Source organism: Phalacrocorax carbo, chromosome 5, assembly GCF_963921805.1.
Source record: "Phalacrocorax carbo chromosome 5, bPhaCar2.1, whole genome shotgun sequence".
Classification (NCBI taxonomy): domain Eukaryota; kingdom Metazoa; phylum Chordata; class Aves; order Suliformes; family Phalacrocoracidae; genus Phalacrocorax; species Phalacrocorax carbo.
The window spans coordinates 26,500,785-26,528,775 of NC_087517.1; the positions used below are offsets into that span (position 1 = coordinate 26,500,785).

Below are 27,991 nucleotides of genomic sequence, written 5' to 3' on the forward strand. Positions count from 1 at the left end.
ACTTGAAATTAACCTACATTTAGTCACATTAGTCAATTAACCTAGTTTTGTTGGGCTGGTGACAGAGGCAGTCTGGCACTCTCAAAGAAGATAATGGGGTATATATCCAGTACAAATGGAAGGAATTTATTCTACATCTCCTGTTAATGAAGTCGTCTTGATATCAGGTTAAAATGAGTTCCAATACAAAATACCTACTTTGTTCATATAGCTGGAAATCAAAATACATCAGAGAAGAGAATAAAATTAATGCTGGACAGGTGCCATAGAGCTATTAATGTGTTATATATATATGGAAATTGAGGAGGAACAGGGTGAAAAATGGTATTTTACAGAATACGCTCATGAGTGGAATAATACATGATGAATAGGTCCAACAGGATTTTGAGAGTTTCATTGGGGAATCAGAAACCTAAAACTTACGTTGATGACAACTTGTAAGGAAGGGATTGATAAAACCATTCCCTGATCTAATCAAATAACAGGGTACCAATTTCAAATACTTATTGTAGTATAGAACTTACTTGTTGATAAAAATTCTTAGTAATATGACTTTTTATGTTATCTGCTGCTCTTTATCATGCCTCAGAAGGTGCATTTTCTATTTTGGCCCATTTTTCATATTTGAATAATTACATTGGGCTGCAGTGTGGAAATTCTTAATTTATACATTTGATCAATATAATGAAATAAGTTAGATTTAATGTGTTCAATTTGTTCAATGGTGCTTAATATTTAAGTAACAAAGTGTAGTTCTGCATGCCTTTCCTTTGCATTTAAATTTGAAAATTGGGTTATTGGCCTGATTTTTATGCAAATGTCTGTAAATGGTAAAATTAAAATAAAATACAACATATGCTCGCACACACCCCACGTACATAACAGTGGTAGTCATACACTGCATATATAGTACATAGGTAACTGTTCAGTACATGATACATGTGTATATAACTTACAAAGATTTGCATATATATATTTTAATACTCTACCGGAAAAGTATAGAAGGAGAAAGAGAAGTGATAATAAACTAAATTCTTACTCCATCTTACTAAACCCCATCTCTTTGCATTTATTTATGGTTCATGTACTTTAAATGAAAATCAGGTGGAGTTTTGATTTTTTCTTTGGTTGTTGTTTATTTGTTTAGTTAGAATATAGAAAGACTATATGCTTTTTCCCCTCTTCATAGTTGTCAGTACAGTGAGTTTCAGCTTAAGATTTGCCAGTAGTTTTGAAAAACTTCAGTGATATATTTGATAATATTATATCCTATTTCTAGACCTGTGGAGGAACCTGCATGCTTTAAATGTTGGTATTGTAATAACAGAGTCATACTACGTGTACTTCCAATGTCTAAAATAGAATGTGTCATGGTTCAGTTTTCCAGTCATCTTTTAAGCAGTAACATTTTAATAAATGTTAATAATTGAAATACTCCATTGTTAGGTGTTAGCTATGTATTTAGGCCTTCTTTTGTCTTTTTTTTTTTTTCAGTGAAAAATTTCAAGAGAATTCTGTGTCAGCTGTGCTGAGATTTAGGAGAGTAAAAAGTTACATGTTCACTTTTACTATGTTCTTCACGTTGTGAACTAAGTCTTTTGTTTTCAGAAGAAACGTGTATTTTGCTTCAACAGGAGTCAGAAGGTTGGTTGCACCTTATACAACATTTCTTCACTGTTTTCCACTGTAGGTCCCTTTCAGTGCTACAATGTCACCCGTTCGACTGCATTCATCCAATCCCAACCTTTGTGCAGACATTGAGTTTCAGACTCCGCCAAGCCATGTAACAGACCCTCTGGAGTGTTCTACTGAGTACATAAAGCTTCAAGAAGAATTCTGCCTGATGGCACAAAAAGGTAATGGGAAATGTCAAGCCTTTCCTTCATTGTGCTTCTCTATTGTGCTTCCTTATTGCCTTTATTTAGTTATGGCCAGGGTACTCACCAGCATTAGATTATATTGTGTGAGAATTTTTAGCTGGTCAGGGGGCTTATGTAAAGACAACATGTATTATCCTTCTTATAGTTTTCCATGGATGTCATGAATATAGAGATAGGTAAACTCTGTCTGGTAAGAGATTTTTAAAGAAGTCTTCTGAACTACTTTCTGCATCTTGTAAATACGTGACTAAATTTGAAGATATTTTGTTTCTCAATAAAATGCTTTATTTCTCCCCAAAGATTAATCAGGATGTCACTGCGACATATAATGCTGTACAATTCTTTTTGTGCAATGTTTTCTGTGTTAGTGGAAACAACAGAAGAAGAGCTTATTCCTAGAACACACTTTAGAAATGCAATTTTATTGCCAATAAATGAATGGTCCTACAGTCTGAAAAATAGTATTTTTAAAAGGGTTTGTTATCAGTTTGCTATCTGTTATATAACAAACATAGACAAAAATGTGAGACTGATATCTTAAAAAAAAGTTGAAAGGCCAAGTAATCCTCTTATTAGTGCAATATTGTCTTAGCAGAATTTATTTTTTGTTACTCTGAAAAAAAAGAAAAAACTAGAAAGAAAAGAACACAAATCGGACATAGGTTTTTCAAATATGCACCTTTCCGTACATTCAGCACCAAGAATATGCTCAGATGACATATGTGTGAACATACAGTACGCATATTACAGCCTCAAGCTGTAAGTGTTTGTACTTAATTTGGCATGGATTACTTGAAGTTCAGATCCTTGTTTCAAAATTTCCATAATTGTGGGATGGAAATCTCATTCTCTGTCTTTATTGCTGAAATGTTGTAATAGATGTCAATGTGCAGTTCTGTAGCTGAGAGAACACTTGTTTTCTTTTTTTCTTTTTTTTTTTTTTTTTTGCTTAGTGCATTCTCTTTTGAAGTCTGCCTTTAACAGCATAGCTATAGAGAAGGAGAAGCTTAAGCAGATTGTTTCAGAACAGGACCTTACAGGCCACAATGCTCAAATAGCACATCTCAGACAGTCCCTCTCTCAGGTATGTTCTTGATTTGATTTCAAGCACATCTAGCTTGCCAGATGCACCATTTCTTTTGTATTTTGGCCATTTCCTGAGGTAGAAGGAGCCAAGAAAAAGCCAAGTTCTTGACCAGAACTACGACGTGTGTTCTAACATGGGTCTAACCTCTGTGTATGTGGAGGTGAAGGATATAATTTGTGTAAGCATGTATCTGTTATGGTTTTCCAAAGTAAAGAAAAAGGATCAAATGTTCTCATACAAATGCTGGATATCTTTCCTGTAGCTGTTTCCAGCACAGCCAGGGAGATATTCTTGTTTTCTTAATTAAGTTTTAAATTTTGACTGTGTATTTTCAGTTTTAGTTTATATGTCCATGTCTTTAACTGCAAAAGGAATCATAGGTTACAGGTTAATAATGGGTAAATTGGATTTTTAGATACACACCTGTTACTGTCCAGCATCTCTCCCACTTAGGCCAAAGATAAAAATTGTCATTGGCTTTAGTGGGGAAGAAGTAGTAAAGCAACAGTAAGTCCTTAGGGTGCAAAAATAACTCAGATTTTTGTAATTCATTGTCAAGGAAACATAAAAGCTTTTACTTTGAAGAATGGATTGGTGTGGAGTACTGCACCTGCAAGAAATGTGAGCAAAGGCAAAGAGAACTTCACCCAAATGCGTATATAATTTCACACGGGGTTATTGTTATTGGGTCGGAGGTTTTTGCTATGAGATTAAGATTGATGCACAATGTTTCTATAAACACAGTTCCATATCATGTTATGCAAAGTGATTACTGTGTGTTGTCACAAAGGTGAAGGACGAGAGATAAGAGTAACTATTTCTGGTTACTGATACAAATTTAACTAAGACCTGTGGAGACTTATTAGCAACTTCTATGAAATAGGTGTTTTCTTCTTGTTCCTGGCCTCCAGTGTCAGTCGAGAAGTCACTGTCACACAATAGTTCGTAGTCTCAATGGGGAATAAATGGAAATTTGACCTTAGTCAGGTGGCTGGGTTTGACCAGTCTCATGACCAGGTTTGAGCAGTTTCAGAAGCTATTGCCAGGCTGCTGTTAGTCATCACCTTCCCTTTGTGATAGGTGGCAACTGTGAACATGCCCAGACCGTTTCAAAACAAAGCAAAATGGGGTAATTTAAGCTGTCTAGTGATGGTTTAAGCTAACCTATTTTACTTTCATCCTACTTTGTTTCAGTACATTCATGCAATCTATTCCTGAGTCTTCACTAGGGAGAGACAGAAGAAGATTCTTACTCCATTATAAGTAATTTTCTACTAAAGCAGTATGTTTGTCTGTTGTTCTTTTCTATAATCCTCAGTGCTGGGGATATATTAGGGTTAAGTCAGTTCATGTTCTAGGTATGTAACGTTCTTGCACGAGTCTTTCTAGATAACAGACAATATGTATATACGCACCCAAATTTATAATCTAGGTTGAGCTTTAAAAAAGGAGAAAAATCAGCAAATACGTCATCACTTGAATTCTTTTGATATTTGTGACACTTTAATGGATCAGCAGTTTGAGATGAGTATGCACATGTAAATATATCAAAGTGATATGAACGGGCAAACACCCAGTGATACTAGCAATTATGTTGTTTTTGCTGGAAAGGAAGCAGTTTCTTTTTGCAGACTCTAAGTGCTGATAACCTTAGTTCAGAAAGGGCTGTATAGTAGAAACCAAGAATTGTCTCTTTGGGTGTTTTGCAGGTAGTTCCCATTTTTTGTTCTGCAGTTTCATTCTTCCTGCATTCACTCCCCACTTCCATAATGTACATAACCCACCAGTATACCTGCTAAAGAGCTATCTGAAGAATTGAGGTAGAACGCCACTGTAATGTTGTGGGAGAATATCTGTCCCCGCTGCCTCCTGAAAATCGCTAAAGGCAAGCCAATCAAAAGATGAAATCATGTTAGAGAGATCGCAAAATAGGTATCTCTCTAAAAATGGAGGAAAGGAGGTTCTGTGATTTCTTATGAAATTATTGGGAAGAAGCTACTTTTTAATTTTTCTTTTTTTTTTTCTGTTTAACGCTTACATTTTAATTTTAAATGAAATGTGCAATTTTTATTTTAAGGCTCTCAACCAGAATGCTGAACTAAGGAGTCGCTTGAACAGAATACATTCAGAATCTGTTATTTGTGATCAGGTTGTCAGTGTAAATATTATCCCTAGTCCTGATGAGGTAAGACTTTGGCCTTTAATGGATTTAGAGTACAATCAAACCTTGCTAATTCTCACTAATAGCTGAAACACACCTGGAAAATTACAGAATTTTTCAGATTGGCAAGTGTTCACTTACAGAAGAAGTCAGATTATATTTTCCCTACATAAAATAAAACTTATGTCTTTTATTTTGCATATGTTAGATGTCACGAAAGATCTCAGTTTGGTCTCTGCAGAGAAACAGAGAAGGACTCCAGTTTTGGAAGACTACTTGTTGGCTGTGGGAATTAGTGAGGTTTTACTGTATTTGAATGTAACACACAATAGCTAACCAATTCTGTATCTTTGTTTCTTGCCGAATCAACAGAACAGTTTAGTATTTAATGGCCTGATCCTGCAACTGCTTGAAGGGCCTGATGTTTAATATCTTGAGTGGCACTGCTGAAATCAAAAGGTTCTGTCTATGAACCAAGCACTATGCTAATCTGTTTGCAACATCTAGTCTTTCTTGTTTTGCTTTCCTCAGTCAACAGATTACCGGACATTTGTGTTAATAACAAGTCAGCTTCCTCATGAGAAGGACAAATCTGAATTTGTGAGCCATAATATGTTACAATTAGTGTGCGCATTTTGGCAACCATTCTGCTTGCATTTTACCAAAATTTTTTTTTCATTTGTCATTTCCATTTTTTTCTATGCATGTGCCATTTCAATTAACATACTCTTGTCTCCTAATTATTTCTTCCAATAAGAAAGAAATGTGTAAGTATGTTTCCAGTTACTTTTGTTTATTTGCTTTTTGAAAATGTCTAAACAATTTTTCCAAGAGTCCACCATGTTGGAAACTAGCAACAGAAGATAGAGGTGAAGCGGTGCCACAGCACAGCAATCTGCAGTGAAGTTCTGAGCAATGACCGTCTCTTCTATTTTGTATTTTTTGTTGGTTAGCTGTTTCTTTTTCATATGTACCTCATTATCTTGGTACAAGTGCATCTGACCAAAACAGTTTTTCAGAGAGGTTCCCAGATCTCTCATTTGCTTCTCCTCCTGATTTCTTTATATATATAATTTTGCAGCACGTAGATAATGCCTGAGTGAGCATCTTTTTCATGTAGGGGCATGTGTATGTTTCCAAGCCACTCTAGCTTATACAAAAACTTAAAATTTTTTTCACTTCCTGTAAAGATAACAGTGAAATGAGCTTCTGTTTCTAGTATATCTCACCAAACATCATAAACCATCTACAAGCTTATAAGCCCCAGTGAAAAAGGAATGGTTTTTGACCTCTTGGCTTGTGTATGGTTTTTTTTGTTGTTGTTAGTGCACTTTGAGGCAACTATATAGAATAATTCTGGAGGATTAAGATGTCAGCAAAACCATTTGCAGGACTTCTGTAGTAGGATTAATGGGGATGGAGTTGCAATCTGAAGAGTTAACTGTGTTTAGAAGGGCTTCAGTAGTTTCATCTGTATTATTATCCCGTGGAAGCAATATGCTGTATAAATTAAGGGATTAAGTCAGAAGTCTGTTTCCATCCACAGCAGCAGCTCCTTTGGTGGAATGGTACAGGGAGAGAATCTTAGGGTTTTTTCCCCCCTTCTTAAAGTGATAGCCTGTAGGGTAACAAGTTGAAACCTGGTGTTCTTCCCACCAGTGGCGGGAAGAGGAAGAAGATACGTTCCACTATTTAAATTAGCTTGCCCCCCTACTGATACACACACAACACAGTTTTGAACCCTTGCCTTTGCTGTTAAATTCTCTTTATGATAAACCACAGAGAGTTCATTCCCTTTAGTAGTATTGAGTCAGTGTTAATGCAATAATTCAAATGGGTTTTGGAGAACAAACATGGAATAAAAGCACATGAATATATATTATAGCTGTTCTCCTGACTATTCAAGCATTTCAAACATTTGTTACTAAACTGGTTCACAAGCGCATTTATTTTGAAAGTAAATTATAACTCCCTGACCTTATAAAGTTTTATATTTGAGTTTTGGTTGTATTAAAGCTAGCTCCCAGTGATGTAATTTGTTTTGACTAGGTGTCTTTTCATCTGAATTTCGTGGTTGAACTTGCCTGATGCAATACAGCTATTGTCCACAAAATCATTCCTCTTGATACAGAACTAGATGTGTTTCGTGCTAGATTCATGGTGCTAAAATTTAGCAGTTGATGCTGAGCAGGCCTTAAATGAAGACATGTATCTCACTACTCAAAATGCACTGCGTTTTGTAATTGTCGAAAGCTCATCTGTTAGGTACACACAAAGCCCTACTGAAGTGCAGTCTTTACTCTCTGTGCTTATATTTGGCATAGAAAAATTATTCAGTGATTTACCCCTTCTATACATATTTCTATTATATTAGAAATAATACTCTCATTTTTCTGTGCTTTTTTTACAGACCGGTGAACAAATCCATGTCAGTTTGCCACTGTCTCAGCAAGTTTCTAATGAGAGCAGGCTCTCTATGTCTGAATCCGTTTCAGAGTTCTTCGATGCACAGGAAGTGCTTCTATCTGCCAGCTCATCAGAAAATGAGGTAGGCTATGACAGCGTGCTGCAGCTTTGCTATTGTAAAGATTTAGGTATTGCTACCCAGTAGTGAATGATTTTTTTCTTATAATGCTAATTAGAATAAAAAAGTATCAAAATGCATAAGGTGTAGGTAAATGAACCTGAGACTCCCTTGTGATGGGGTGCAGAAGTTCCCTGAAGTGTAAAACTGAGCTGAAAGTTGCTTTTATCAGTAGCTTACGTTCAGTACACATCCTTGCTGGATGTATCACATCCTTATGTGATGACATAGGCAGGAGCAATTTTGTCTGACTATGCAGTCAACTAATTTAGATTTAAAAATATTCTTTAAAAAACCCCCCAACTTCTAGTATACATACAAAGTTATTCTTTGTAATCAAAGAAGTAGACAAAAGTCTAAAAAATTGGCTCACCCAAGCACAAAGTTGAAGAAGTCAGATACAGTTCAGGCTCCTGAATCATGTTGTTGTCCAGAGCTTTCCTGTGCTATCCTGAATAAGTTCTTAATTTATAAAATCAATTTATTTTTTAAAATACCTTTTTATAAAGCCACAGTAGTGCTGTGGGCTAACACAACTCTTTTGTAAGAGGAAATAAGAGTGTGCCACCATGTTTTCTTTTTGACAAGGATTGCTCATGTGCCACGAGTTGGCACAACCACAGCTAGACCTGTTCATCTAAAGAATAACATAGTTCCTTATCTTATTGCTCTGTCAGGTGTAAAGTACATGTCTCAATAGTCTCGATTCTATGTATCAGCATGGAGAATCGATGTTTTGTATGGTATAAACAGAATGGAAACTTTACGATATCATCCCCAAATGGTATAGATGTTATGATAAGTAAATACTGTAAAATATTTTGAAAGAAATATTTCTGAAAAAAAATACTTTTTATTTAAAAAAGTTAAAAATAGTCTTAACACTGATGTACTACTTGTTTTGCAAAGTGATAGGTTGATGTTTATATCATTTTTTACTGAAACACAAGCTGCGTTTTATGGTTTGGTTCTTTATAAAGAGCACAAATCTGACACCCTTTTCTCACCTCCCATCCCCAGTGTGTTACGTTGCCAATTTTTTCTTCATCTCTGATCTCATTTGAAGTCACCCTTTTGCAAATTTAATGTCTGTATTTGGCTTCATAATAAGGACTTCAGAAGCATAAGGAGAGCATAGCATTTGTTTTGACATTTTTAGTGCATCATCAGTATGGACTGATTGAAACATCCGGTTGATTTAGTTAACAACTCTAATTGGGTAGAGATGATTTCTTTGAATATTTGTGTTTCAATTAATTATTCTTGTTTAATTTGTCGGTGTATTTTATATATATTTGGCTTAACTGATATTTTATTTATGTTTTAGGCTTCTGATGATGAATCTTATATCAGTGATGTGAGTGATAATATATCTGAGGACAACACCAGCGTTGCAGACAACATTTCTCGGCAAAGTATACTGCTATGTTTTAAACTTCAGGAAATTATGTTGGTTAGGTTCATGTACCAGATTTACTGCATGTCTATACAAGACTCAGCTGAAATCATGAAGTTGGGCTTGCTTGTTCTGGTGGTGATTTGTTTCAATGGATAAGTCTGTTGTTTTTTAATCTGGTGCTTTCTTATGGTAATAGTTTTTTCCCCTTCCCAGTTCTTAATGGTGAGCTAACAGGAGGCGCATTCAGGAATGGACGGAGAACTTGTCTCCCAGCTCCCAGCCCTGACACCAGTAACATCAATCTGTGGAATATTTTGAGAAATAACATTGGCAAAGATCTTTCCAAAGTATCCATGCCAGTTGAGCTAAATGAACCTCTGAATACCTTGCAACATCTTTGTGAAGAGCTGGAATACAGTGAACTTTTGGACAAGGCTGCTGAAACAGATGATCCTTATGAACGCATGGTAATAAATTTAGCGTAGCACTTCTTATGTCTGTATCAAAATGGGAGCTGTTGAGTGGAGGTATGTGCAGGGTCCTCTCTTGCTCATCCTGGTCACAGACAACAGACCTCCACGCTGGGTCAGACGAATGCTGTGAACAATTACAGATGGTAGGTTTGATCTGAACAAGGCTGAGGGACTTTTCAGACCAAGTCCTGCAATTGTGACTCATTGATGTGAAGACTGATCTCACTCTCTAGGACTGTATATGTAGGCATTGGCAGTTTCTAACCCTGCAGCTTCCCTTCCTGGCTTTCAGTGATAATGTCCAGCAGCCTCCAAGAGCTAGTCAAGTCTGTGGCTGGCTTTTCATCTATATAGGTGTCAATAAGATGTCATCCTAAGCAATTTCTAATAGAGACGTTCCAAAAATTGAAAACTTCCTGAGTGAGAGCCGTTTATGTTTGGCACTAAATAAAATAATTCCCATAGGAAAATGGTATGTGATCTTGTCATTAGAAGTTATCACACAATATTTATTCACAGGGAGCATAGACTAGAACTGGGTCGGTGTTTTAGATTATTAGTGATAGGCCTGGTCAAAGGTAGATAAACAGTATCTTATGCATACTGTTATTTTAGGGGACTGTTGAGATAGACTGACTGAGGCCATGAAGAAAACCAAATTGTATCAACAAAAGACATACAGTTTATACTGATCTTGTCGGAAGTATGGGTTCACTTTCAGGCATGCTTCATTAATCCAGCTTTCACTCAGAGTGGAGTGAGTTGTATACCACATAGTGACAGCATACACACAAGAATTTCTGTCTAGTCTCATGTTCTTGTCTGTGTTTTCACAGGTTCTCATAGCTGCTTTTGCAGCATCAGGCTATGCCTCTACATACTTCAGAGCAGGAAGCAAGCCATTTAACCCAGTGCTTGGTGAAACTTATGAATGTATTAGAGAAGACAAAGGATTTCGATTTTTCTCAGAGCAGGTAAATCTGGTTTCTAGATAAGACGCTCCTGTTTAGATATAGATTTTGGTTTCCTTGTTTTATAGAGTAATCTTGGTTTTTCTTTCTAGTTAGAATGGTTTGCTTTTGTAGTAGTAAAAAAGGGTTGTTAGTGTGAGTGAACGTTAAATGCTAGAAGGTGTATATTTTTATAGTAATCGCAAGGAAATGTTTTAAGTACATAGTGTTTCAAGTGCAAACTTAAGTTGCATCTGTTTTCATAGCAACATAGGCTAATAAACAGTGTGGATTATTTAGTATTTTCATATTGCAGTAACAATTGTATTGTCTTAGAGATGAAAATGAATTCTTTTTAACTCAGCCAAACTGTTTTCCAGGTTAGCCACCATCCTCCCATTTCGGCCTGTCACTGTGAATCGAAGAACTTTGTGTTTTGGCAAGGTATACATTTTTTAATTCAAAAGCATAAACTCCTTTTTTATTAGTAAGTAAAAACTTTGTCTGTACAAGCTAAGCTTTGCATTTGGAACTTACTCAAAATTTCTATACTTATTATTTTTGTAGTAACATATTACAAACTGATGCTTTGAATTATTTTGCTCCAAATTCTCATTCTTAAGAGCGAGCAGACGTGTTACGACTTCCCTTGTCAATTGAAGTCTGTTTATACTTTCCTGCTTAAAAGCTTTTTACCAAGAAGATTATTATTTCTTACAAACACAAGTAGTTCTTTTTACACAGTTGAACAAGCAGTTCTTTCTTTCCTTGTATCTACTGGCATATGCATTTAATTTGTATTGAATGTTTTCATGAGAGGTTTGACAATAATGTAGAACAGGCATGACTCCTAGAAGAAAACCAAACTTATCTTCAGTTTTCTGACCTAATGTCATTTTCTAGTTGGTTTTTTTTTTTTTTCCTTTTGTATTTTCACGGCAATCTCATACTGTCCTGTCTTAAACCAGGTGGTCTAGCATAGATCATCTTGTGTGCCACACACATCACTGCAAGGGGGAGACTGTGGTCTTTTCAGTTTTGTAAATCTTTTGCTATTATATTCAGATATCAGGTGGAAAAACAAATTCTGGGGGAAATCAATGGAAATTCTGCCAGTTGGAACCTTGAATGTGACTCTTCCAAAGTAAGCTGCTGTCCTATTTCCTTTTGTTTTCAGTCTTTGCTGCAATCTAATCTGTGCTGGCTTGTGAATGGATTGGGGGAAGTGTGTGCAGACATCACATGAACTGTGCTAGTGAGAGTTAGTGCCTAGCTCAGATCTCTCCTTAGTGTGCAGGTGTACTGAATGTACTGAAGCATCTTTGAGCCTGAAGATTCGAGTTTTTGGAGGAAAAATATACAAACTCTCTAGAAAGCGATAGACAGAAGGGGATGGAAATGTTTTAGGAGGGAGAACCCAAGTTTTACATGTACAGTACTGATCATCTGTTCAGAATAAGGCTGCAATATAGGACTGTCAGCAGCTAGCACTGTCCTTACTAAGGCTTTCAATACTGCTAAGTGTTCCCTCAGAACAACCACTAGTAACAATTAAGTAAATTTTTCAAAATATAGATAAGCCAAAACGTGTTCTTCAGATGTTGACATAGTAGTAAGAAGTTGTTTCACCACAGGTAAGACTAATTAGAAGTTGTAGATCCTGAGAATATGCAAGGAGAGGATACTTCAAATATGTCTTCTGATTTTGCAGTACTGTTCCTGTTCCTGTACATTGCAGCCAGCCTTTCTTCCTGTCTCTATCAGTATGGCATCACTCCACCTCTTCATCCATCTCATGTAAATGCACTCAGGAGTATCTTTGTCTTCTGTCTTCGTGCTTGCCCCTCAGCTCTGAAAGACAATGTGCCTTGCACAATAGAAGTCCCTCATTTTATTCCCTTGTTTGGCAATATAGGTGCTCTGACTCTGAGTAGTTGTTACAGAGGGAAAGGGATGATGTGCCAGTGAGCTCCTGCTTCCTACTTCCCTTCTGTTATCTTCTTTCCATATTTATCTTGTTCTATTTGTAATTGTATTACATTGTCTGCGTTTAACCTCAGTTCAGCCTTATGTTGATCTTTGGGTCACAGTCCTGCCCCTAAAGGAATTGTGGCCAAAGCACTTAATGCTCTGAGGACAGCAAATATGCTGCGCAGGGCTTCAGTGGTTCATAATGTCTTGATTTGTGCTTGATAGCACCATTCTTCTCTTCTCTGCACTAGAGCTTATGCGAGCTCCTCTATGGAGGATTAGTAATGTACCCAGCTTTATTAGAGTAAGCTATTGTTTGAAAAGCTTTTGAGGAATATGGTCTTGTATTTGTAATAATGTTTTACTTTTTTTGTCTGTAATGATCATGACTAATACATGTTACCAACTACTTGCTGGTATCTGTTCTTAGGTATGGAGACTACTATGTCTGGAACAAAGTCACCACTTGCATACATAATATTCTTAGTGGAAGGAGGTGGATAGAGCACTATGGAGAGATAACTATCAGAAACACAAAAAGCAGTGTTTGTATTTGTAAACTCACATTTGTCAAGGTAACATATGTCTCCTAATATATATCATATATTCATAAAAATGCATTGTTGAGGTATATATCAAGCTGTTTCTTCAGTATTCCTGAAATCCACATTCCACGTTTCATAAATATGTAAATTGTTAAATGAGAGTGCTGTGTCAAGTAATATGACTCTATTCCATTGAACAGTTGATATCAGCGTGTTGCATTGCTGTATAGCTGTGTGTTATACTGTTGTTGGTTTTAGGTTAAAAATGAAATGTCAAGATGTCTTTTCTATTACTACAATGAAAACACAAAGTCACTGTAGACTCTGTGCCATTTTACTTCTACCTTTACTAGAATTTGGCAGTCAATATTTTATCTGTTTTGATTAAATAATGCTGCTTTGGTTCGTAGTATTTTAATATCCAGGCAAGAACCATATCTAAAAACAGATTGCTGTATAGCTATGTTACTATCAATTATTTTCCCTAAAAATAAGTTTGTCTTGCAACAAAATACATCAATAGCATTGCAGTGTTAGCAGTGGTGCATTTACCGTAAACCTGAAATTTGTGTTTGATAGATGTTCTGGGAATGGACAACTGACTCAGTAGGTGAAGGTGTAAGTAATAAAAGTATTTAAGAAAAATAAAACAGAGAAGAGAAATAGAAAGCAACAAATAACAAGTAATATTGGCTGAACATCTTCCTGCTGCAAACAGTAGTGTGCAGCACCCATCAAAGGATTCCCTTACGTGTATAGGTATATTCAGTGTTTCTCCATATGGAGAGAAGAGTTAGCTGGCTCTGATCTTGCAACTTTCAAAGTGTCATTTTTGCTGAATTGTGTGGGGTTTTGGTTAATGAACAACAATATAGTTCCCAGATGTGCAGATAATTTAAATACCTTTATACCTAAATCACATATCAAATTATTCAGGGTTTCCCATATATTAAACCAACCAATATTCAGAACATCTGAAATTCAAATTCTGATATTCTTGGTTCCAGGTGAGCTGTTCCAATACAAAATTTGGACAGTCAGTGCCACATATTAAGATTCATGCAGTATCTGTATTGGTACAATGGGTAATGCAAAAAACAGTGTGAACTGGTAATTCTTTGTTAAACTTACAGGTGAACTACTGGAATTCAAATGTAAATGAGGTCCAGGGTGTTGTGATAGATCAAGAAGGGAAGGTGGTTCATCGCCTTTTTGGAAAGTGGCATGAAGGCCTTTATTGTGGGGTTGCACCTTCAGCCAAATGCGTATGGCGGCCGGGTAAGAAGCTTGTAATAAACTGTGGCAGGCACTGTAGTGTGACCCTAAACTATTTAAAGCTGTTTTAGCTGTCATTTTAAATACAAAAAAAACCACTACTAGAGAAATCAAATTTCTGACTAGACAAAAAAACCCCAAGAATTTACTTGAGCTTATAATAATGGTAAACGGAGATGTTCTTATAGGGCATAGTCGTCTACATCTCAGTCTGACTCCTGGTCAAATATTCTGGGGTCTTGGGGTCAGCATAAGAATAAAATTAAGAAAAAAATTGGTTGTCTGGACCTGCCTGCCTTCTCACAGAGTGCAGGGTAGCTTATTTGGATTCAACAAATAGGAGGTGTCAGTTTAAGTTTGTTGTCCTAATGCTTTTTTAGCCTGTGGGATTGGTCTTCAGAGATGGCAAGCTCCTGTGATTTCAGGAGCTGATTTCAACTTTCCTACCTGCTTGCTTAGAGGCACTGAGGTAAAATTAGTCATCCTTTGCACCTACAGTATCTTTCATACTTGCAGAGTGATTATCCAGGAATTGTCATTATTGTTAGTATTTTGAACCTTACTCTGCGTTGATAGTATGTTGAAGCCTACTTTGCACCCTACTCTCTGCAACGTCTACTCTGCTGTTAGTGCTGAAAGTTTTGGACAGTGCAGAATCAGTCTGCAAGTGAGTGTTACATTCCAAAGTTAACTCTGAAGATCAGTTAAGGTTAGCTTTTATATAGACATTCGATAAGCCCACTTTCCAGGTAACTGGAAACTATGTTTAACTTGAAAATCTTGAAAACAGTAATTTTTATTTAAAAAGGAAGGAAGATCAGGAAAGTTTTGAATCTATTAGAAGGTAATTACAACCTCTGCAGGATCAGCAGTTGAAATTAATATTTAGTGAATGTTGTTCCACCCAGAGAACAGCTTTTGATGCTTTTTAATTGTATGTAAGAGTAAAATATATTAAAATTTTTGCTGTTATAATTTAATAAATAAATGACTCTTTTGCATATTTAAAGTAATAGTTTAAAAAGCTTTTTTCTTTCTCATCCAGGCTCCATGCCAACCAATTATGAACGGTATTATGGCTTCACAAGGTTTGCTATTGAGCTCAATGAATTGGATCCTGTACTGAAAGATCTTCTTCCTGCAACAGATGCGCGATTCAGGCCGGATCAAAGGCAAGAATGATTATTTATACACTTAATACTTGGTGGTTTTAAGGCTGGGTTTGGCTGAGTATTGAATTTTGTCTATGTCTTCACTATACTCTGAACTAAGCTTTGGAGGATTCTGCTAGGAGAGAAGGTATTCAGTATTGCAATCAAATTTCTACTTTACCAAGTTGAGGGAAAGTAGAAAGCATCATGTTGGTATAGTACAGCTCTAGTGCAGTCTTTGGGCAGAGGTAGGATTCATCATATCAGGCTGGAAAGACAGGCTCTGAAATGTCATGTCCTCTTGCAATGAATGGAAGCAACATTTATTCCCTCCTAATTCTCAGTTCATAATACTTCAATGTTTGTGATATGCTGAAGTTACTAAAGAAAGCGTATGTCTTAGACCATAGGTCAGGTACACGTAACTGGGAAGTCACATCTTGGTTATTACTGTTTTATGAGGTTATGACTGGATCTGAAAGTGGGTATAACACAGACAACAGGCTTGGCTTCTGCTTGTCTTTTGTGATGACTGGTGCTAGAAAATCCCTTGGTTTAGACACTGTGATTGCTATAGGTCCTGCTGTTATTCATACAGGCTTCTGGAGGAAGGAAATGTGGAAGCAGCAGCATCTGAGAAACAAAGAATAGAGGAACTCCAGAGAGGTCGGAGGCGGTACATGGAAGAAAACAGCATTGAATATGTACCTAAGTTTTTTAAGTGAGTCTCTTCATTTCAGTAGTAAATCTGTTTTCCATAGTGTGACTGGACAAAATACTACAGGAATTACCACCAAACTAGTCTGTTAATTGTGAAAGCCTGGAAAATGTCAATTTTAAGAAAAATAATCTCTGCCTGAAGCAATTTTACATAGTTTAAAGCTTCATAATTGAAAGATAATTTTATTGCAGTGGGCAACAGCTATACAAGCCTGCTGCACCCCTTGGCCAATGTTTTTTGAAGTGCAATAGAAGTACAATATTAGGATCTAAAATTTAACTCTGTTACTGTTTTAAGTCATAGCATAAACAAAGTAGTAAGTAGTGACCTAAACAACATCATCATATGATTCCCTGCCCATAATCAGAGTCTGTAGTGGCCAAAGAAGTTTTATGTAGCTCTAAGTCATGCTCACACAGATCAGACAACAGATTTGTGATCTTGGCTAAACTTCCACTTTTGGCACAGGTAGAGGCTGATTTTTATTTTTAAAACCCTAAATGTTCTTGTGTCCTTTAGAAGTGTGAAATCAGGTTTAGTATTGAGTTAGATCAGAGATGTATGGAATTTGATTTCATATTGCATAAGAGCAGAGATCTATGGTCAGAACTTTTTCTTCCTCTCTCTCTTTTTCCTTTCTACAGAAAAGTTATCGATGCTAATCAAAGAGAAGCCTGGGTTACCAACGACACCTACTGGGAACTGCGAAAGGATCCTGGCTTTAGTAAAGTAGAAATTCCCGTACTCTGGTAAACTGAGAATGTAGATCTAGTAAACATATCACTCTGAAGAAAAAAATAACTATGCACAATATGTTTCTTATAGCTAAGCGTGGTTTGTGGGTCTACGAAAAACCTATCATTCACATTTATATTCATCTTTATAATGGACTTTTGAAAGTGCATTAGGCCAGGCCCCTGACCACTTCTGGATCTTTTTAATTTTGCAGCAGCCATTAAAAAAAAAAAAAAAGAAACAAACAAAAAAAAAGAAACAAAAAAAGAAACAGAAACCTTTTAAAGTTTCATACACTGAAAATTCAGAACAAAAGAAGCAGATGAGCTATCCAAAGTCACTCGGAAGAGGGGGTAAATGCAAAACTGCAACCGGTGCTTTAAACAGACATTAAGAGTAATGTAATTTAAATTAAAAAGAAAAAAAAAAGGAAGAAAAAGAGAAAAATTCCATTTTGTTTCAGCTATTTTTGTTAAAAATTCTTGGGTCACAACACTGTCATTTCTGGCTTCAGGTTAGTCCTTTGGTGTGATGTGCTTGGACTGGCCTTTGTCAAAAAGATACACTTTTCCGGAAGCGGTTCCCATTCATATGCCATTGTTCATGCCTTAAACAAAATATGAAGATGTACAGTAAGTAATTTTAAAATATGTATGCTTAGGCTTGTGTGAAGGGCAGATTTTTAAAGCACTAGAATTTTATCCTGATATAAATATTGGAGAACCTGCATTATTTAAAATAAAAAGAACACCAAACATCTAACTGTCTTTCAGAAGAATGAGATCTACTGTACATGCTTTAGCTTTGGGAAGCTGACTGTATAATCAGACTGAAAAGAAACTGCTAACTGGTTGAATTTGAGACAATTTTGGTAAATGCATATGAACTGCTAGTCAAAAAGTTCATATTCTAAATGACTGATGCTGAAATGCAATCATCACTTTTACCACTGGCTGGACATAGTCTCACAGTCAATCTCATTTCCCTATAACTGTTTATACAATTAGAGTTCCCTGAAGCTTTGCAACAGTGTTAAAAGCACAGAAAGATTTCATGGGAAGGTCTCTGGCTTCTCTCCAAAAGATGGATAGTACTGTAAATGAAACTATTTTCTGCCACACACACTGTTTGCTTTACTGGCTCTGCTTTTTCCCCCATCCACTTTTTTTATCTAAATTTATATTTGAGAGTATGGCAGAGGGTCCCATGCATTTTAGCTAACAGCTATTACTTGTGTTGCCAAAATAGCTTTTGTGCAAAATTATATTTTACAGTTTTTCATAAAGTGAATCTATATTTTTTGATTAAGAACCAGGTCTATTATGTGTTGCGAAGCCTCAGTTAATATATGTGGGAGAAGGCTTGGCACTTTCTATTTGAAAATCTCTGGAACATTAAACAGCAGGAGGGCAGATTTTAGTAAAAGGAAAAAAGTAATTTTATTAGGTAAAAACTGCATTCCATATGGTATGACCTAGTCTTCCATTTATGCATGTATTATACATCCAGGCACAGTTAGATTTCATGCATATACACTGTATTTCTTTCTACGCATACATACTGCACTTGAATTTTCCTATTTAAGATTGATTCCAGTACTGAGATCTAAAAAAAATTATTATATGGGTATGTGATCCTGCCAGCAGAGCTGCTTGAACAGTTCTCAGTGGATTACCACACATACCCAGCTCTCTGCCTCCTTCTTCCTTTTGCAGAGTGAGGTCCCTACAGAACTGGGATTACTTTGATTATTTAATATGCATTTAGTTCTCCCCCTTGTCTGTATGGCAAAGCAACCGGCAGACCAGCTAGCTACTAATGAATTCCAATTTCTTCACACAGTTCTGTTATCAGGAAAAACTATGAGAACCAAAAGGAAATACTAAGTAGACTTGTTAAGAATTGTGAATGGTCATGAATTGCTTATGAATATTTGGCATAAAAAAAACCCTGTGTGCAGATTAACAGGATTTCTTCCAAAGAAAATTTTGAATTATTCAAAGAACGATACCTTTTTATTTCCTAGGTGAACCCAGTCTGATTTTTTTTAAGTTCTGTAATTGTTATTATAAGAAACTGAAAACATATCAAAGTTTGGCTTTTTTAATTATACTTAGTTAACTTCATCCTACTTGCTTTAATGACATTACACTATGAATCAAATTGGCACATTGTGTGCAAAATAGCAATTAATTGTTTTGTGTCGCTTTTCCTTAAAAACAGCATTATTAAACATTTGCCCACCTCATGCTCCAGTCTTTATGTGCAGTTCACTGTGACACTAGAAAGCATTATACGTGTGTGACTGCAGGTACATTTGAGGGACAGAATCTGTATGCCCTCAAATGTTTTTGAAAGACATTTTTTAATTTAAATACAGAAATAAGGTCTTTAGTTCTACAGTGTTCTGCTAATGCTTTGTCAATGCCGTTATTTGCAATGCAAACAAACTTGGTGAACACTAAAGATGCTATCACTGATTTAATTTTATTTACAATTGTTTATTTGACACTCATTGAAAGAAAAATAACATTACAGTTTTAGAATTAAAAAGATCTGTGGTATGCTAAATCTTTCTATTGAAGGCACTTTTCAAGCCTACTGAATGTTAAATTAGTTAACTAGTAAGTAGAGGAAACACAAAACAATGAATCACAGGATATTTGCAGGTTTTATAAGAAACTGAAAAGTGCTAGCAGATGTACCGTAAAGCAGTTACTTATAGTGCAGACTTCTCTGGATTCTGTGCAAGACCTTTTGTTAATTTTTTCCCATAACTTGCAGGTACATCATGACATATTTTATGCTGTTTCTAAAGAGAATGTGTTAACAGAGGATGGGGTCTTGGGGCTTCTATCCAAATTATAATTTTTAGACAACCTGTGAAATTTCACCAGCACTGAGTTGTGGGAGATAGTGGGCTTTCCACATCCCCTGCCAATGTAGCGCAGAATGGGGTTTTCCATGTTGCAATGAGAATGCACTGTTGGCTTCTTTGCATCCTGGCACCCATTTTAAGTGCCTGCTGCTTTTTGGCAGGGCTTCTGCTTGGCCATCCCATCCCAGCACATGGGGTTTTTCCACCCCAGGTGCAGACCTTTGCACTTTGTTGAACCTCATGAAGTGTCATCTGGCCCAGTCATCAAGCCAAGCAACATCCTTCTGATTGAAGCTCTGCCATTTGGTGTGCCATCTCATCCTCCTAATTTAATGTCATCTGCCAACTGGTTGGCATGTAGTCTATGTCCTTGCCCAGGTCACTGGTGAGAGGTTGATTGATATGGACTACAAAATTGATCCCTGCAGGGCTGTTGTCATGGCTGGCTGCCAGTGGGGTGTAAGCCATTGATCAGTGCCCTTCAAGGACGGGGACTTGGGCAGTTTTCAGCCCACCTCACTCCATTCATCCAGGCAGTATTTCCTTTTAAAAGTCATGAAAAATACTTACAAATCCAATAGATTTAATTGCTATAGACCTGGTATGTGTTGAAAATTAGTGCAAATCATTTTACATTTAAAACCTTTTAAACAATTTAAGAAGTTCTAACTTTCACTACAAAGACATATCCTTTGCTTTTTGCTGTGTTTTCTCAAAACACTTACTTCTGTGTAAAATACACAATCCTTCTGTTTTAGTTTCACAATAGTAAACTGTTCCCCTGGAAACATTCAAAACCTGCCTGGACATGATCCTGTGCCCCCTGCTCTAGGTATAGCTGCTCAAGCAGGGGGGGTGGGACAAGATGATCTCCAGAGATCCCTTCCATCCCCTACCATTCTGTGATTCTGTACTTTCAATTAAGATTTTAGAAGTGTACCTTAATTTGTTCCCTGTTCTGGTACTGCAGATATGATACGGTAATAATATCTATTTTCATGAAATTAAATGTCTTATAAAGACTTAAATAACTTAATTCCTGTTTTAGATCTGTATTGATAAGATGACAGATTTTTCAACGTATTAGAAATTGTTATCTCATGGGAGATACAATTTGAATATGAGTTGATTTTCATACAGTATCACTGTGATTAAAAAGTCATCTAGACAGCCATTTTAATTTTAGACAAATTTAAGTTGCATGAAATAAACTTTTTGGTATTTGACTTCAAAAGTGAACTCCCACTATAATACTCTTTTCATCTTAAAATTATTGTTACTTTTTTCTCTCGTTTTGAACTTCTGACTCTGAGCTCGTATAGCATTTGTGGGTTTTGTTTGAATAGCACGTGTTAGGCATATGTCGAGCATTGCAGTATGTATACATAACACAGTTTTGAAAGATAGTGCCCTTAAATTCTCTACTGAGCACTGTCAGAGCTTTATGGAAACAAATTACACAAACCTTAAGGCACAGTAGGAGCCAGCACTGGCCCTGCCCTCATGGGTGCCTGGTGAGGAGCTTGCATCTGGGCCGTGCCCTCTGTTTCCCATGGAGGTAACGTGGGATTTTCTCACCCTCAAACCAGGCAGAGCAGAGTCCACCACAATGCAGTCTTGCTCATAGAGTTTTTCTCAAAAAATCTGAAATTTTAGAAATACTCTGGAAGGGAGGGTAGGCTCATTTGCACTTGTACCAAGAGGCCTGAATATGCCAATTCTCTGTGAGTTTTGCAAAACTTCCTTTCACTGCAAAGCTGTTAGTATGGGGAAGGTTTGCGTGGTCTCCTTGTTATGTAGGATTTTGAATATTGTCTGGTGCAGAGAGAAACACTAGCTGTTTAATATGCTGTTGGCTGCAGTTGTAATCTGAGGAATTAACTCTTTTAGATGTCATTACTAATACTGGAGCTCCATAATGAAATTAAAGGATAGTTTTCAGACTAAATCCACCTGAAAGGAAACAGTATTTGTATTCATATGCTAAAATGACAGGAGGGGTTAAGTTAGAGAGTTTGGCCCAGCTGGTGGGGAAAAGATTAATATTGACAGAAGTGTGTAAGTAACACTGGAATGGCCTCACAGGTCACCCTGTGTTATTCACAGGCCTGGGAGAAAGCTAACAAAGTTTACTATGTCATAACCACTTATGTTGGCAGCTACTGGGGCTGAAAATACTTTCTTGGATTTTCTTCCTGTCTGTCATTAACAGTCATCAAAATTGTATAAAACTTGAATTTGCTCTTTAGAACATACGTTGATAAAAGTCAAGGCAGGCAGGGGTACAGTGGCAACTGAGGTTACTTTTATTATCATTCTGGTATCCCTCAGAAGTTGTGTCATGGAGAAGGGTCTTTTAGGGTTTTTTTTTCCTCTTTGTTTTTAACAGATCTAGACTAAGTGTGTTGTTAAAGGTTTAATTATTCCTGGGAAGGATATCTGCCTGAGCTCCCTTAGAACAGTGAATGGCACCCGCAAGAATGTTGCTACTCTCAGTAAGCTCAGAGAAATGGCTTATTTACAGCAATTTGTTTTATTTTTGTATTGTAAGGAGTCTACTTACAAAAGCATTTGCTCTTTAAACTAGGGAATGTAAAACACCTTCCTTCATTAACTTTGGTGCAAGCTATGTGTTTCTTCCACTAAACTGAAAAGCCTCTTTATAAAAGGATTTTTATATGGTATCTTGCAGGTTTAAAAAGTAATAGCATTGTACTTGTAGGTGTTTTATATACCCATCTCCTCCTTTGTCAAGTTTTGTGGTATTATAAACCCATCATATCTTTTTTTTTTTTTTTTTAACCTTCCTTGTGATCTTTGAAAAACCTCAGGAAAGAAAAGGGAGGCAGAGACTGCAGCGGAGAATAGTGAAACGTCACAGCAGCTCTGTCAGTGGCACAGCTGTAACAAAATTGAAATTTTTCTAACTTTTATGAATTAAAATATCATCAGAGCTGCTGAATCAGTTTCAGGCAGGTTATCTTTTACTATTTTTCTTTCAGTTGATCCATGACAGCATGAAAAAAGGGAAGATTGGTGACGTTTGCTCAGAATTAATTCTGAAGGTGAAGGGAAGTTTTTATTCCTTTTAATAAATAAAAATGACTGTAGCCAGGATTTGGCTGAAGATGTATTTGTAATGTGGACAAAGAGAGTTACATATTTTATAAATAAGGAAACCATAAAGTTGGAATGTATAATCAGCGGTGTGTAATGTATTCTGTCTTGACCTATGAATAATTCATTGAAGTATGGTAATGCTACTTATTCATACTCCTGGTGCAATGATCCAGATGTTTTCTCCTTTGAAACACTAAAACAATTTCCATATTGACTGCTACTTTTAATGGTCTGCATTAATGAAAGAGGTATATCTTATGCTAATGTATAATGTTGCTGGCCCAGAACATTAGGCATGCAAAAGGAGAAGAGGTGAGGAGAAGATTCCTTCAAAAAGTCAGAAGAGGGTAACTTACTTCTTACACCCTGAGCATCAGAATGATATAAGTGCTATACAAGAGCAGCACACGCAGTGACAAATATTCAGCCAGAACTATTCTTCTTCACTGAAGTACTCTGTCCTTGTGCCAGTCAGTGGAGCCACACATGCAACCTCTTTTTCTGAAGTTGCATTACTCTCTATGATTGTGCTTGTGGCCCCCGGGTTGATTGTCAAGCCCACCGAGGACAATCAGTGTTAGAGTCAGGATTGCAAACTCATATTTCTTTTCCAGTAGTCCTGTGCTGAATGCTGTCTCTCTTCCTTTGTTAAATTCACCTGAACAAGGAATATTACAGTAACATTAACAAAATTATTTTAAGTTTAATCCTCAGTATTTTCCAGGCGAAGGAAAATATAGGGATAGCATCTTCAATTGTGTTGAAGAAATACAGACGAGAACCTCAATTATCTTTGTATTTGCTTAATATTTTATAAAATATGTTGAGATTGGATCACCAGTAATGAAATTATACATAAGTATATTAAACGTTCTTTGTCACTTATCTTGAAGTCAGCATTGAAAATTATTGTTCCAATCTGAGGTTAGAAGTTAGGTCTATTTAGTTCTTGAAATAAGTATTACTGGTATTCTTCAGCATCTAAAATATAGTATAACAAATTCAGGTCACAATAAATTTTATTTCCAGCTGAGTCTCAAACAAGACATGACTATGAGCTGAGAAATAAATGCTGATGAGTGTATTTTGGTATGCTGGCATAAATGCAGAGACAGCAACTTCTGCCTTAGTTAAGCTTTCATTCTAATTAGCAAAAGCACTGTTCTTGTTCCTTTCTAGTTATTTCTAAACTAATTATTTTCAAACATTCATTCCTCACTAAGAATTAATTACATGTGAAGTCTGAGCTTTAAAAATTAAACAATGTTTGGAATTCCACAGACATGAAGAGTGGTGCTTCTTTCTTACACCTAATCCTCAGATCTTGCTAAATCTCCCACTCTCAGAATGAGGTGGACTTGTAGTGCTTAGTCACTAAAATTTCATCCTTGGAACTAAAAGAAATATCAGCGGGCTTTTCCAGATGGGATTCTTCTTCGTATATTGTTTTGTGTCTATGTTATTTGCTATAAAATGAGTAAGAAATCAAGCTACTAGCATCTGATATCTGAAATATTTTCCTTCACCAAAATGCAGAGCAAACTTCTTGTTTTTTATCTGTTACTGCTAGATTGTCTGAAGTGGATGCTTTATTTAGCACATAAAAAGCCGTCATAAAATTAAACTACTGTGGTATCCAGAGAGATCATTATGATAGTTGTGTATTAGGATATTAGCTATATTTTCTTTGTTGTATCCAGTAGCAAGACTCTTTGGGGTCTTTATCTACTTCCCTTTGTATAATTAACTGTTTGGTGAATGATGATTTCTCAGTATTTCAACAGCAAAAATTTCTATATCTTCTCTCATTTTTGCACAAAGTTAATATGAATTGGGAATAATATCACACTTTTTTGGTGAGATTAGATCCCATATGCACATGTATGAAATGTAATAAATTTTAGTATTTATACCTTGCTCGGGCTCCAAGAATGCCATTAGAAGAGTAAGGTTTAGATTAGTTGTCAGTTTTACATTGCCTTAGTGAGCTTCTTTGCTTTTAACAGCCTTTAATTTCAGATGGGAAACAGCCCTGCACCAATTCTTTAGCAGGCCAAAATGTCAAGTCCTCAATAACTAAGAGAGCATGCTTTGCTGGTTGCTCATATCCCTATGCTCATTATAAAAAAAACCAACACCAAACCCAAATCTTGATTTCTTGTACACCTCTTCGTGTAGCATACTTGTAAAAGGAGGTCCTCAGAGTCTTTCCACTGTGATTATGCTATTATGTCAGAAAGGTATAAAGAAACTCGCTTTGTGGTTTTTTAGATGAATTTTAAAAGTAAATAGTTGCTTTCTAGAAGCTAACATATAGAGCCAGTGCTACTTTTGAGTCCTGGGTAGGCAGTGTCTGTTTTAGAGGGAAATAACAGACTGTAACTAGAAAGGGTTTGTGCATTTATGTACTCAGCTACCCAAACGTTGCAGAGGGCATTATTTTTGAGCACTGTAATATTAAGCCTCACCTGCAGCACCCTTAATTTTATGCTCAGAAGTTCACTGTGGACTTCCATAATGAGATGAAGAAGAAAAGGTTACTGAAAAAAAAAGTCAGTACCATAATTTCTAAACAACGCAATAGAAGATTGATTTGCAAATATTTGTTTTGAAAACAGTATAAGCTACTTAAAGTATCACAGTTTTTAAAAGTGCAAGTTTAGTCCTTCATAGTACATTCAGTAGTTTAACTTCTGAAAAAAATAATCTTGATTGATCTTGATTGCTCTCCTGCAAATACATTCCTTTGTCCTTGACTATTCACAGGTTTGGGATATCTTTCAGGATGATTCTTCTTTACATCTTATTAATTCTGACTCCAAATACTGGCTGTAATCATGCCTGTAAAAACAGTTATATTGCCTACAGTTACTAAGCATCAACAGCTGAGGGATAACATAGGTAGGATATAATTTGTATATTACAAGTCTATAGACTTTTATTTCACATGCAAGAGTTAATCAGCAGTGCACATCTTAAGATTTTTTTATCTGCTTCATCTGCCTGGACTCTGATCTTACACAGGCATCAATATGTGCTTAGCATAAACATTGCAAACAGTCTAACTGAATTCAGTTTAAAAGACGTAGATACTAAAGTTAAAATAAAAAGGTTCAACAGTGACATTCCTAAGAAATCACAACAATGTACCTGGTTACACCAGGCTTTGTACTACTTGATTTTTAATTCCTACATGCCTAAATAAATGAGCACCTACATAGATGAGGCTGAGCTGCTGTTGGTACTCTGTTGAACTCAGTGAGCTTCTAGGTGAATGGATGATCTAGCTGCCCAAAACTATTTCAACTGTAGGCCTAATGTACAGTGAAGCCTAGGTATTCACCTAGTTACACTTAAGCTTAATTTTGAACATGTGCACTGTCTTGCGGAAAATAAATGTGTGAAATACATCTGGTTTGACTGCTTGCCAGTCAGAGCAATATATTTGACTGTCCTTTGACTCTCTTGCATTTTGGGACCGTATTCTGGGCCTCATAGTATGTAAAAACCAGTTAACTTGACGTCTCTGCAAAGCTCAATTATGTGTAACATTTGGAAGAAAGAATAGGACATTAAATAAATGACAGTTCATCATGCTATGTCTCACTCTGGCAAGCTTAACCGTAAGAATATTTGCCATTCCCATCCCTGTTTCCCTGCACTTTCCCCCCAGAGTGAGGGTTGCTAGTACTGTATGCCAGTCAAAAAAGGAGACTAGTCTTTCTGATTTGCGAAGAATGGGGTGGCTAACTAAGATCATGCTCCTAATCTCAGCCTGGAAAAGCATGAATGTGAGAAAGTGCCTCCCCTCTCCTTCTAGGCTTTAGCACTTAAATAGAATTGCTTTTTTTTGGTATATCAAGGTCTCTGGCTAATTCAGAGATTGAACCTAGCCAGGAAGGAGCAGTAAAAAAACACTTTTAAGTTCCCACATAACACAGCTGCAACACTTATTCTCCATCTTGTGAGTTGGTTTTGAACATGCTGTTGTAGTAATGCAGAATGCAGATGAGGCCTCACACTGACTACCTCTCATGCAATACAAAACAAGCTCATACAGTAGTTAATGTCGATTACGGTCGAGCATCTTTTCGCCACGTGATTCAGGGAGGTGGTAGTGGGGGAAATAGTGAACAAAAGAAATTAATTTAATTAAGACTTTATTCCAGTGATGTGTGTGGTATACATAACACCAACTCCAACTGAGGGAGGTCCTACAGCTTCTGGTAGGAAATAAAGGTGAACTAGGCTATAGTTTATGTTGTGCTCTAAAATGTAACAAAAGATGTCATCTGTTTCCTTCAGGCTGAGCTGGATTTACCAGGATATTGTGTCCAAAAACACACACACAATTTTAGTTTTTGAGGAAACATGATGCTCTTTTACCTGTTGCAATGTAATTGGATAATGCATGTACAAATGACTTGTTTAGCCTGCCAATGAATGTTGCTAATGCCTTACCAAAAAAAAAAAGCATATTTTTTTGTATTTTTTTCCTCAGAGGCAAATCCAAACAATGCTAGATTTGGGAAACTGTTTACTGAAAAGCATTTTCTAATAGATCTCTGAAGAAGTGCAATTGTATAATTATTATTGTTCAGTGCATACAGTACATTGTCTCCATCACTCTGTACACTGCTGCTATTAGTGCTTGTTCTAATAAATCTCAATGTACACTGTTTAAACCGCTGTCATCTGTGTTCTGATTTATTAATGTAAGAAACACTTTAAAAGATGGTTCTTGAATGAACTGTTTGTAACTAGTTAAGCGTATTGACTATTAATCATAAAATACTTTATATATATTGTACAGATTGATTTTGGAGAGGTGGGTGATAGTGGCACCAGTAGCACTGAAACAGTGGCTTCTCACTAGCATCATCCTGTTCCTTTTAACCTCTTTCCACTGCAGGATTATTTTTATAAAACTTTTCCCATGTGGTTCTCTGTGCAGTTCCTTTAAATCTGGCAGGAGCTACCAACTGCAGTCTCAAAGAAGATAATTTTCTTTTTGGCAGCTCCTGGTTTTATCTTCATGCTACAGCTGGTAAGAGCCTTTTG

At 36.3% G+C, this 27,991-nt stretch overlaps 1 protein-coding gene across 10 annotated transcripts in view; it reads left to right on the forward strand.

The window, feature by feature from the left end:
* OSBPL6 (oxysterol binding protein like 6) overlaps positions 1-27,619 on the forward strand; it is a 112,414-nt gene extending 84,795 nt beyond the window's left edge. For 6 of the 10 annotated variants that reach the window (XM_064451706.1, XM_064451705.1, XM_064451709.1 and 3 more), the window contains 15 exons: positions 1,691-1,856; positions 2,834-2,964; positions 5,045-5,152; positions 7,539-7,676; positions 9,040-9,127; positions 9,325-9,578; positions 10,421-10,558; positions 10,915-10,978; positions 11,600-11,678; positions 12,936-13,080; positions 14,184-14,328; positions 15,371-15,497; positions 16,075-16,197; positions 16,842-16,946; positions 17,447-27,619. In XM_064451706.1, the coding sequence (XP_064307776.1) occupies positions 1,691-1,856; positions 2,834-2,964; positions 5,045-5,152; positions 7,539-7,676; positions 9,040-9,127; positions 9,325-9,578; positions 10,421-10,558; positions 10,915-10,978; positions 11,600-11,678; positions 12,936-13,080; positions 14,184-14,328; positions 15,371-15,497; positions 16,075-16,197; positions 16,842-16,946; positions 17,447-17,555 (1,920 nt within the window). In that variant the 3' untranslated portion in view covers positions 17,556-27,619. Of the gene's footprint in view, positions 1-1,690; positions 1,857-2,833; positions 2,965-5,044; positions 5,153-7,538; positions 7,677-9,039; positions 9,128-9,324; positions 9,579-10,420; positions 10,559-10,914; positions 10,979-11,599; positions 11,679-12,935; positions 13,081-14,183; positions 14,329-15,370; positions 15,498-16,074; positions 16,198-16,841 lie in introns of all 10 variants that reach the window. The other 4 variants (XM_064451711.1, XM_064451713.1, XM_064451714.1 and 1 more) reach the window with 2 other exon arrangements.
* The last annotated feature ends 372 nt before the right edge of the window (positions 27,620-27,991 follow it).